Genomic DNA, 12,480 nt, shown 5'->3' on the forward strand with positions numbered 1-12,480 from the left:
TCGATGGACATTTAGGTTGCTTCTATGTCTTGGCTATTGTAAATAGTGCTGCAATGAACATTGGGATGCATGTATCTTTTCAAATTAAGGTTTTCTCTGGATATATGCCCAGGAGTGGGCTTGCTAGATCATATGGTAACTCTGTTTTTAGTTTCTTAAGGAACCTCCATACTGTTCTCCATAGTGGCTGTACCAATTTACATTCCCACCAACAGTGTAGGAGGGTTCCCTTTTCTCCACACCCTCTCCAGCATTTATTGTTTGTAGATATTTTGATGATGGCCATTCTGACTGGTGTAAGGTGATACCTCATTGTAGTTTTGATTTGCATTTCTCTGATAATCAGTGATGTTCAGCATGTTTTCATGTGCTTTTTAGCCATCTGTATGTCTTCTTTAGAGAAATGTCTATTAAGGTCTTCTGCCCATTTTCTATTGGGTTGCCAAACTGATCTCTTGATCCCCAACCCCATCTCCCCAACATCTTCCTTTCTGTCAGTCTTTTCTACTTCAAAATTCTTCTCATTGTTGAGGTCAGCCTCCTTGAAGTTATTCTTAACTCCTTTCTTTCTCCCATACCTCTCCTTTAATCCATCAGCAAATCCTGCTGGTTTTTCCTTCAAACTTCATTAGAATGTAACCACTTCTCCACTCTCACCCAGGTCCAAGCCTCATTAGCTCACCTTTATTATTCTGTTAGCCAGCTTCTTCTCTTATACCTCTCTGTCTGTTCTTAACACAACAGTACAGTTCTTTATTTAAAACCTAGGTCACCTCATGTTTCCCCTCTACCCAAAATGCTTCAAGTGCTCTACCATTCATTTTGAGTAAAAATCAAAGCCCTTAGTATGGCCCACAGGCCCTACACCATCCAGGTCTGTACCACAGCTCTGACCTCATCTCCTGCCTCTCTCTCCCATGCTCTGTGCTCCAGGCACGTTGGCCTCCTTGCTCTTCCTCCAATATGCCAAGCATAGCCTGCTTCAGGCAGTCTACTGGGATCCTCTTATGTAAAGCATGGCTTCTTGAGTCTTTGCTCAAATGTTACTTTATCATATCAGAGAAGCCTTCCTTGACCGACACATATAACAAAGCAACCTCCCTTCCCCAGTATTTATTATCCCCCGTATTCAATTTTCTCCATAGCACTTATAATCTGGCACACACACACACTGTTTACTATTTTATCTCACTGGAATTTAAGCTTCATGAGGCTAGAGACTATTTTTTTCACTTTACTATATCCCCAACTTCTAAAACAGTGCCTGAGAAGTAGTAGGAGCTCAGTAAATACATCCCTAAATCTCTTTGTGGAACCCTATCCCTAAAAAGACACAGAGGTTTGAGATGGTACTGCACAATTCCAATCTCTAAATTCCAAGATAAAAGCATTTTCAGAAGTCCAGGAATGAATTTAAATCTAATTTGCAAATTGCATTGATTTTGCAGCTTTCTGGAAGGGCATTAGTTTCCTACAGAGAAAGCAAGTAGGCGCCATCTAGTGGCAACAAGAGAAGTACACATTTGTGTTACTTGAATTATTGATTAGTAACATACTTGAAAATGTAGTCCCTAATCCAGAAGCTTTTTAACTCTATGAACGTAATAATTACGATAGCCAAAAGCTCTCAGATTTGTAATTTCCACAGAACATGTTGAATTGAAAAGTACTGTATTATAAATTATTTATGGCTCATGTTTACTAAGTTTTGTTTGCTTATTTTTTAGGATCTGACATCCATTGCTCCTCTTTATTTTTCTTATTGTTTTATCCTCTACTTATCTTTAAACTCTTACATGGTACTGGCCTAGCCACTGAGTGGGTAAATAAAATAAAGGCTCTATCGTCTAAGAATTTATAATCTAATAAAAACAGCACCAATGAGGGTAAATGTGTGAAAGAAAATGCCAAATGATGCAGTGGTCTCTTCAGGCCAGACTTCTGAAGCCTTTTGAAGCTTAATTGTTGTGTATACTTCCACCATTGATGCATGAGCCACATCTTGTAGTTGTCTCCCTGTTGGCCTTGCCATATAGTGGGTGAAGGTTAAATATTTATGGTGGGGAATCATAGAAAGACTACCAATAATTCTCTCAGCCGCTATCTGTCCCAAGATACTTAGCCTTAGTCTACGTTTGGTGGAGCAGTTCTTCAGCTAGTTGTTAGAGAAATTAAAGTATTTGTTAAGACTCGTTCCCTTGTTAAAATTATCATAAAATTTTTAGGTCTAATAGTATCAGTTTCCTTTTCTGAGTTGTGTTGTTTATCATATACTTGATATCTCTGGAAGCAGATATAGAAATTGATAGCACAACAGTTTCAAGATGTTACTGAAATTTAACAATAACTAATATTCTGTTATTATATAGTTACTTTAGAGTTTTTCCTTCTGCCTCAGATACTGATTTTTTTTTTTTTTTTTTAGATTGCAGGTAAATAGTTTCTTTGTAATATCCTATCTTTTTTTTCTTGAGAAAATATCTTTTTAATTAAAGAAATTGGTGTGGTATTTTGAATAGTATATTTTAAAGCTAAAATATTCCATATATTATTTCTTTTTAAAGATAAAGCAAACATTGTTTCTAAACCTTTTTGCCTTCTGAAGCTATATTTATATAATTTAGCATTCCATCGTGATAAAGTGGTGATATTGAAAAAGGACATTCTAATAGGATTAGTAAGTAGGCTTTTTGTGTACCCTAGCTCTAATTTCTTTGACAATTGGTTGCTATTATTTATTTCATCATTTGGAGGGCCAGGATTCTCTTTATTTAGTAGGCTAGGTGGTTTAAAGACTGCTTATAATACTTAATTGCTTATCTGAAAATTAGCAAATTTAGCAGCCTTAGTATTTGAACTGTTTAATATTTCTAAAGTATTAACTGTGCTTTTTGTTAACTACTGTGTTCTCTCATTGTGATGGCTGAAGAGGCAATACTGGATACTTTGACTTGTAATTAAAGAAGCATTATTTCCTTATTATTGCAAGAGTACATGAATTTTAGGTTGTATTAATTTGTCTTTTGTAGAATATGCAGAATTTCTACATTGCAAAGGAAGAAAAATTACAGATTTTGATGAAGTTCGCCATGAGATTGAAGCAGAAACAGATCGAGTAACCGGAATGAATAAAGGGATTTCCTCCATACCCATTAATTTACGAGTCTATTCCCCACATGGTAAGTAAAATAACAAAATTCCAAATTTTTGTCCTCAAAAATTTTTACTATATTAATTAACATACAGTATTTATAGAAGATGGTTTTTTTCTCTCAAAAAATACCGAGTTTCTAGGATTGTGCTTAGATACTTCAGTAAATGGTATGATCCAAACAGCTCATAAAATTATTTATGGGGAGACAGGAGGAGATAACTTTTAAAAGAGAAGTCATTTTAAAATGTTTTCTTTATGTTTATCTTAAACTTTTAGAATTCCAAAGAGGTATGCATGAAAACTTCCATTTTTAATATCTTCAGTTTTTGCAAAAATCTTAGAGGTGCATGGTACTATGGTTGAGTTATCCTTAATGAATTTTCTTTCAGTCCTATATATTCCTCTTTAATCTCTTCCTGAGGAATCAACTGTGATTTTTTTTTTCCCCCAGACTGTCGGCAGAAACTTGTCAGATATCCAGTTCCTGGTGTGTGATACAGAATAGCCTCCATTCTGACTAAGATTTTAGTGGGGCAGATTTTAATCTCCTATCTTCTACCCAGCTCTGTTGCTTTTAAAATGGACCATGAGTGACATAAGCTCAATTACAACTTCCCAAGAGGACTTGGTGCCAATAACGTAGCGTGCAGAGAGAACGATAGCCAGGTCGGGACTGGAGTCACTGACTCGGTAGTTTCCTGGTAGTTTCCTGGCTGTATAGCCTGCACACTAACCTCATGGCACCATGAATGGCTAACAGCTTTCCTATAGGTTAAGTGGCTAACACTCTGTAAATAATGTATGATGTTTTTAAAGGGAAGGGCAAACCTTACCCAGAGAATTTTTACACCATTTGAAGGCAGTGTACAAGACTGGCAGACAGCATATTCACTTATTGTTCAGTGTTTGAATTATAGCCCCCAGTTACAAATGTGACAGCTCTCTGAGAAAACTGTTAGATATGCAAATCAGTGCTTCTTAAATTATGTTAAAATGATCATTTGGCCTAGCACAATCATATTATAAAAATAGAGAAAACTTGAAAAGCCATTTTGAATTCTGTCCTTTTTATTCTATGCACATGAGTCGAAGTTCTTCAGATACACAATACGTAAAGCTCAGCTTGTTTTATTTCTACTAAAGTGACACATGATTCTGCATTGCTGATATCTTTCAGCATTGATGGTATATGTAAAACTTTATTTTTTTTTTTCCTTTCCACAGTGTTAAATCTAACCCTTATCGACCTGCCTGGAATTACTAAAGTGCCCGTGGGAGATCAGCCACCAGATATTGAGTACCAGATCAGAGAGATGATTATGCAGTTCATCACACGGGAGAACTGTCTGATTTTGGCTGTTACCCCAGCCAACACCGATCTTGCAAACTCAGATGCACTGAAACTAGCTAAAGAAGTTGATCCTCAAGGTGAGTGTATGGCCCATAAGATGAACGGGAATTAGTTTAAAATGTCAAGAGTTTGGGTATATTTCAAGGTAACACAAATTCTCATAAGTTGATTTTATTATTAATTAAATTCACCATTATTAATATTGTTAGCTCTTTCATATTTAAGATGCTGAAAGAAAAATAACTGGGGAATATAGTCTAAACCTATATAAATAAATGTAAGATTAACTGAGATCTAGGAAAATAGACCTTTCTAATTGTTATGAACTACTTATTTTAACAGCTAATAAAAGAAATTTCTGATACAGAATTCAGATTCTCCCCTTAGTTTTTATGAGTTATCTGAATATACTCCAAATAAAAAATCTTTTCTGTTTTTGTTTGTTTTTCATTAAAATAGGAGGCTCTTTTAATGCATGTAAGATATTATTTAGTTTATAATGTTTGACTTAAATCCCTGCTTTCATAATATATGTTTGTTACTGGCATTTCAGAATCCAAAAAAGTCCCTTATTTATGCTGATGTTTGACTTTTTCTTTCTCTGAGCTGAGTAATAACTTATGTTCAGGGACCCCAATGATGGGTCTTTGTGTGTGTCTGTTTAAAGAAATTATGAATGGCACTCAGTGATGTGTCCTTTCAAGATGCAGATGTATCTTCTCCAATTCTAGGAATTCTTTTTTTTTAAAAAAATAATTAATTGCCCCATTTTCTCTGGTCTCTTTATCTGGAATTCTTATTATTGACATCTTAGAACTCCTGGATTAATCCTCTTTTTCTAAAAAAAAATCTCATTTATCATCTGTTTGTCTCTTCTACTTTTTGCAATCTTTACTCAACTTTTAGCTCCTCTAATTTTTCATTTTTGATATCATTTAAAAATTCCAACAGCATTTTCTTATTTTGTGAATGTTATTTTTTAAAATAGCATTGTGCTCTTGGCTTCTCAAGTGCAGTATCTTCTGTAAAGATTTTAATGACAGCTTTTTGAGGTTTTCTTTTTGTAATCTAGAATATCTCTGAGTTCATTTTTTTCTGGTTGTTTGTTTTGGTCATTATCTTTGATGTTAGAGACCTTTTTCAAATGACTGGTGATCTTTTGCTGCTCTCGTAGATTTAAGAGTAGAGCACTAAAAAGCTGATGGAAGGTCTGCCTGTGCTTGAAAGGGATTCATTGACTAATGGGCTTTTCCATAGGGCGATTGGGCTGGGACCTGGCCATTTTGTGGGGAGACTTCCTCAGCTGCTGTTAGATTCAAGTATTTTCTCTTGAGCTGACTTGGTATAAGCCTGATGTCCAGTGGTCTCAGAGCTACAAGGAAGAATTGAGTTGGTAGGGGAAGGTGAGGTGATTCTCACTATTCAGCATGTAGACTTTTCATTAATCCCTCTGCTTTCATAATGACATTCCTGAAGGTCTTCTTAAGTCCAAAGTCCCTCTGGTTCATCCTCTTCTTTTTTTTTTTTTCGGTACGCGGGCCTCTCACTGTTGTGGCCTCTCCCGTTGCGGAGCACAGGCTCCGGACGCGCAGGCTCAGCAGCCATGGCTCACGGGCCTAGCCGCTCCGCGGCATGTGGGATCTTCCTAGACCGGGGCACGAGCCCGTGTTCCCTGCATCGGCAGGCGGACTCTCAACCACTGCGCCACCAGGGAAGCCCTGGTTCATCCTCTTCTGAAAGTAAATCTTCAGTATTCTGCTGAGGTCAAGGAGGAGTAACTGTGTGGGTGTGCAAGATGGGAAAAAGAGTCTGGCGGCCTAACAGTAAACCATATAAACTTTCAGCCAGTTCTTCTATTTTCAGCTCCTCTTCACTAACCTTGGTGCCTTCAGTTCTTGAACCTTTTCAGAGTTCTGCAGTAGTGACTGGTTTTCTTCTTCTTGGCTTCTTCCAACATACCTGAGATTGGGGTTTGAAACAAAGTAGGTGGAAGTTCCAGATGGCTACATGGGGACCATCACCAGGACTCCTTCTTCAGCTTCAATAACTTGGGAGAGCCAGATTATGGATTAGGGCTGGAGTCTAGTTATAAAAATGATACTAAAACACCCCTGTCTCAGAAGCCTTCTTGTTCTGAAGGAGACAAAACCAGGTTATCTGATTGGAACAGAGAGAGATAACACTTCCATCAGTGGATTCTAGTGAGTGCAGCACAATCACATCCCTGAGAAGTCCACACTTACTTCAGATGAAACTTCATGGAGGAGTACAAATGATATCCCCAGTCTGTCTGTCACAAATCTGTATCCAGAAAGTTAAATGAGACTTTTTTTTCTGCTATAGACCTGGCTTATTTTATTAGCTGCCACTTAGAAATTGCCATGTGAATTTACCATGAATTCATTGCCATGAATTTACCATGAATTCATTGCCATGAATTTACCCCAAATGAACCTCATTTCTTGCGGCTCATTTTAACTCCTGCTTTGTCAAAGATACGCCCTCGTTACCCCAATTTTTTATATTCTGTAAATGGTAGTCCTAAGAACAGATTTTTGAATGTTTGCAGATAATTCACAGGGAACTTTGCAAATAATTGATAATTTTACAGAAATAGAGAAAATATTCAATGCCACTGTATGCTACTTCTTTGTCTACTCTTGCATGGTGATCGCTAAGGAGGACAAATTCATTGCCTGAAGGCTCATAAGTACAATTCTTGTGTTAGTTACTAGAAGTTCCTTGCTAACCTCAGGGTTTATTATTTGTTTTAGAATCCTAGTTTCAATTCTGAAACTTCTGAACACTGTCGTACTTGAGAACCCTCAGGTTTGCATGGTGATTAGGTCTCCACCAGAGACCCACTTTTGTGTGCTGCTATCCTGAGGCTTTGGCTGGTCCTGGACATCACTGAAGCTCCAAAGGAAGAGGGTGAATTCTTGCCCAAAATAAGGTTCACATTTGTAGTAAAAGAATTAAAATAGAGAAAAGAAGAAGCTGTAGGACTCAATGCAACTTGAGCTTAGAGTATGAGATATAGAGACATGGTATATTCGGGTTGACAAATCAATACCTTTATTTACCCTCTGTGCCCTCCCAGTCATTCTGTGGGAAGACTGAATCATTCGAATATCTGATTCAGAGGTCTAGTTTTCCTTATAATTACAGCTTTGGTAAAAAAGCAGTGACACCAACTTTGGTTAGTTAGGTATGTGTTGCTTAACTTCTACATGTTTTTGAGTTTCCCAAATTTCTTTCTGCTATTGATTTCTAATTTCATTCCATTGGATTGGAGAACATATTTTGTACTATTTTAATCCTTTCAAATTTATTAAGACTTGTTTTATGGCCTAACGTGTGGTCTATCCTGGAGAATATTCCATGTGCATTTGAGCAGAATGTATTTTTTGCTGTTGTTGGGTAGAGTGTTCTATAGATGCTTTTTAGTTCTATTTGGTTTATAATGCTGTTCAAATATTGTTGCCTTCTTGGTCCTCTGTCTGGTTCTTCTATTATTGAAAATGAGATATTGAAGTCTCCCATTATTATTGATAAATTATCTATTTCTCCCTTCAATTGTGTTGGTTTTGCTTTATGTATTTTAGGACTCTGTTGTTAGGTATATTTATACTTGTTATGTCTTCTTGATGGATTGAACTTTTGATCATTATAAAATGTTCTTTTTTGTCTCTAGTAACAATTTTTGTCTTAAATTCTATTTTGTTTGATATTAGTGTAGCCACTGCAACTCTCTTCTGTTATTATTTCCTTGGTATATCTTTTTCCATTCTTTACTTTCAACCTATTTGTGTCTTTAAATATAAAATGTGTCTGCTGTAGATAGCACGTAGTTGGATCAATTTTTATAAAGCCCATTCTACTAATATCTGCCTTTTGATTGGAGTGTTAGTCCATTTCCACGTAATTACTGAAAGATAGAATTTATGACTTTCATTTTGCTATTTTACGTATGTAAATCTTTTTGTTTCTCTATTTCTTTATTATTGCCTTGTTTTTTGTTAAAAATGTATTTTCTAGTGTACCATTTTAATTACTTTGTCATTTATTTTAGTATTTTAAAGTTTTCTTAGTGGTTGCCATGGGATTACAATTAACCTCTTAATTTATAACCTCTTAATTTATAATCTGGTTCAGATCAATACCAACTTAATTTCAATAGTATACAAAATTTTTGCTTCCATATAGCTCCAGTTCCTCCCTTTCCTTTGTGCTATTATTGTTCTACAAATTACCTTTATACATCACGAGCCCATCAACACAGACATAAATACTGCTTTATGTAGTTCTCTTTTAAATCAGATAGGAGAAAAAAAGTTACACACAAACACAAATACATTATATATTTTTACATTTACTTATGTACATTTGTCCCTTGGTATCTGTGGGGGATGGCTCTAGGATCCCCAGTGGAAACACACCCAAATCTGCACGTGCTCAAGTCCCTTATACAAAATGACATGATATTTTCATGTAACCTATGCACATCCTCCCATATACTTTAAATCATCTCTAGATTACTTATAATACCTAATACAATGCAAATGCTATGTAAATAGTTTCTGGTGTGTAGCATATTCAAGTTTTGCTTTTGGCAACATTATGGGATTGTTTTGGGAATATTTTTGATCCACAGTTGGTTGACTCCACAGATGCAGAAACTGTGGATACGGAGGATCAGCTGTAGTTACCTTTACCAGTGTTCTTTATTTCTTTGTGTGAATTAGAGTTACTGTCTAGTGGCCTTTCATTTCAGCCTGAAGGACTTCAGTTAGTATTTCTTGTAGGGTAAATTTGCTAGTAAGGGAATCTTTCAGTTTTTATTTATGTGGGATTCTCTTAATTTCTCCTTAATTTTTGAAGGAAAATTCTTAGCTGATAGTCTTTATTTCACCACTTTGAGCATGCCATCTCACTACCTTCTGACCTCTGTAGTTTTCTGATGAGAAATCAGCTGTTAATCTCACTGAGGATCCCTTCAACATCATGAATCTCTTCTCTCTTGTTGCTTTATAGATTTTTTCTTTGTCTTTTGAAAGTTTGATTTTGATGTTTATAGATGTGGATCTCTTTGATTTTTTATCCTTCTTGGAGTTTGTTGAACTTTTTGGATGTGTAGATTGATAGTTTTCATCAAATTTTGGACATTTTCAGCCATTATTTCTTTAACTATTCTTTTCCCCTTTCTTTTCTTTCTGAGATTCCCATTAAATATATGTTGGTACACTTGATATGCTCCTTTATTTTCTTTATTCTTTTTTCTTTCTGATCCTCAGATGAGGGGAACAATGTCAACTGACCTGTCTTAAGATTTGCTGGTTCTTTTTTCTGCTTGCTCAGATCTGCTGTTGAAACTTTCTAGGGAATTTTTTATTCCTATTATTTTAATTTTCACCTCCAGAATTTATTTTTTAAAAATAATTTCTAGGGGCTTCCCTGGTGGCGCAGTGGTTGAGAGTCCACCTGCCAATGCAGGGGACACGGGTTCGTGCCCCGGTCCGGGAAGATCCCACATGCCACGGAGCGGTTGGGCCCGTGAGCCATGGCTGCTGAGCCTGCGTGGCCGGAGCCTGTGCTCCGCAACGGAAGAGGCCACAATAGTGAGAGGCCCACGTACCACAAAAAAAAAAAAATAAATAATTCTGTATCTTTATTGATATTCTATATTTGGTGAAAAATCATTCTCTTACTTTTTTAGTTATTTAGATATGGCTTCCTTTAGCTCTTTGAAGATATTTAAAATAGCTTTTTTAAAGTCTTTGTCTAGTAAGCTCAATGTCTGGACTTCCTCAGAGACAGTTTCTACTGCATGCTTATTTTCCTGTGTATGAGGCATACTTTCTTCACACATCTTGTAATATTTTGTTGAAAGCAGAACATGTTAAGTAATATAATGTGGCACCACTCAAAATCAGATTCCTCTCCTCCCCCAGTGTTTGTTTTTGTTGTTGGTTGTTGTTGTTGCTATTTGTTTGCTTAGTAATTTTCCTGAGCTAATTCTGTAAGGTCTGTATTCTTTGTTCTTTGTGGTCATTAAAGTCTTTACTCAGTTTTCTCATTGATCAGCTAGTTATTAGACAGAGATTTTCTTAAATGCTCAGAGCCAAGTAGTCTCCCAGCATTTGCTGAAGGATTTGATGTGCATTTTGGAATATGCCTTCAATGCTCAGGCAGTTTATAACTCTGCTTTAGTCTTCACTTCCTGCTTGTCTTCATTTCCTGCTTGTGTAGAGCCTTAAGGTTAGCTAGAGGTGAGAGTTTAGGGCCTTCTGAGATCTTTCCTGAGAATGTGCACAGCCCCAGGCATGCATGTGGCCTTCTAGATTATACAAAATTCACAGGCCCTTATGGCCATCTTGTTCCCCCAATTTTTGTTTTTTTTGGTTGTCATCTTTTTTTCCCCAGCTATTATTGCTGCCTGAGGCAGCTGTTATGTTGAACAATTGCCACTGATTGTTTTCCACATGCTACCTGGGGGAAAAGGCAAATGCACTGAGTAAGCTCTGAGTTGGGCCAAATAAAGAAAGCTCTATGAATGGGTAATTTTAGAGAACTACTAGACAGGTTAAATAATTACAGTTCTCTGAAAGTGGTACTTTTGGTGTATTCCAACCCCATTCTTTCCCTTCCAATAGCTGCTGGCTGCTATTTTTGCTGTGATTGTGGGATTTTTGGTTTTTAAGGCTACTGCAGGGCTAAGGAGAGGAGAATGGGAATAGGGAAAGTCCAAACACCACAAATTTCTCTGTTATTCCTGAGATCCAGTGATTTTGTTGAATAAATGCCAATCACATTGTTGGAAACCTTTGGTTAATTTTGAGAGTTCTGAAAAAGTTGATTTTGACAACTATTGCCAGTATTCTTGTTGCTTTTATGGAGGAATGGCCTTTTCAGAGGTTCTATTCCACCATTCCTTATTCCTTTCCAATATTCTTTATCCTAATCCTATATAACTTTAATAATCAGGACATTTTCATATAAAAGACATCTGAATTGAGATGATGAGGATAATCTGGTTGTGATATCTGTCACCCTGTTAGTCTTCAGGATTGATTTGGCTGGCTTGAACGTGACCTGTTCTTATCACTTCATGTACATTCTTCCTGAAGTTTTGCCTTTAGCTAATGAGGATTACCTATTTAGATAATAGAGGACCATTCTTTATTCAAGGTATCTAGATTATAATCTTATCCACCAAGGTACATAATTATATAGTTTTCTGAGAAGTGGTCTATTTTAGGCAGTAGCTACTTTGCACTAAATTAAGCCTATTTGACATAGATAGGCCATTTTCACCTTAGCAGGACTTGGGTATATTCGAATATGTACCTGAGAAGGAAGTTTATGTTGATAAGTTAATTATAAATTATTTGCATAATGATCTTAAAAGTTAAAGCTTTTACAAAATAAATGTTACTAAAATGCTGGGATAGAGTTATACATTTTTTTATATTAAAATAAGGTTCATGATGAATTATTCTCCCAGTGTATGTAGAATGTCACAAATTTGTAGCTAGACAAAGGTTGAGCTTATCTTTTGAATTATTTGTGAAAAATGTTTTTCTGACTAAATGAGGATTTTCAGTAAAACTGCAAGGGGAATGGCTATGCTATTTCAAAGCTCAAACTCCTAATCATCTGAATTATTTAATGTTTTACAAATATTTTTCCCAGTATAGTGGTCTTAAATTTTCAAATTACTCTTACGTACTTTGGTTTTAGTTTCACCAGAATACTTTGAGGTTGGCTGCGTTGAGGTCGTATTTTGGGATGAGGAAATTTGTTCAGGTTATGTACACAGTATTGAATAACATGCCTGCAACCACACTGTGCATTTGTGATAGCCCCCTCCTCCTCATCTACTGCTCTTTCTACTTCATCAGACCATTCTTCAATTAATTGCGTTATTAAATAGATGAAAGAACACAGGATTTGGAAACTGATCTGTCACTTCATG

At 36.2% G+C, this 12,480-nt stretch overlaps 1 protein-coding gene across 2 annotated transcripts in view; it reads left to right on the top strand.

The window, feature by feature from the left end:
* The window catches only part of DNM3 (dynamin 3), a 544,460-nt gene that overhangs the window by 152,660 nt on the left and 379,320 nt on the right, over positions 1 to 12,480 (top strand). For both annotated transcript variants that reach the window (XM_060009515.1, XM_060009525.1), the window contains exons 3-4: positions 3,030 to 3,179; positions 4,379 to 4,582. In XM_060009515.1, the coding sequence (XP_059865498.1) occupies positions 3,030 to 3,179; positions 4,379 to 4,582 (354 nt within the window). The remainder of the gene's footprint in view (positions 1 to 3,029; positions 3,180 to 4,378; positions 4,583 to 12,480) is intronic.

The sequence above is a fragment of the Delphinus delphis genome, chromosome 1 (genome assembly GCF_949987515.2).
Source record: "Delphinus delphis chromosome 1, mDelDel1.2, whole genome shotgun sequence".
NCBI classification, from domain to species: Eukaryota; Metazoa; Chordata; class Mammalia; order Artiodactyla; family Delphinidae; genus Delphinus; species Delphinus delphis.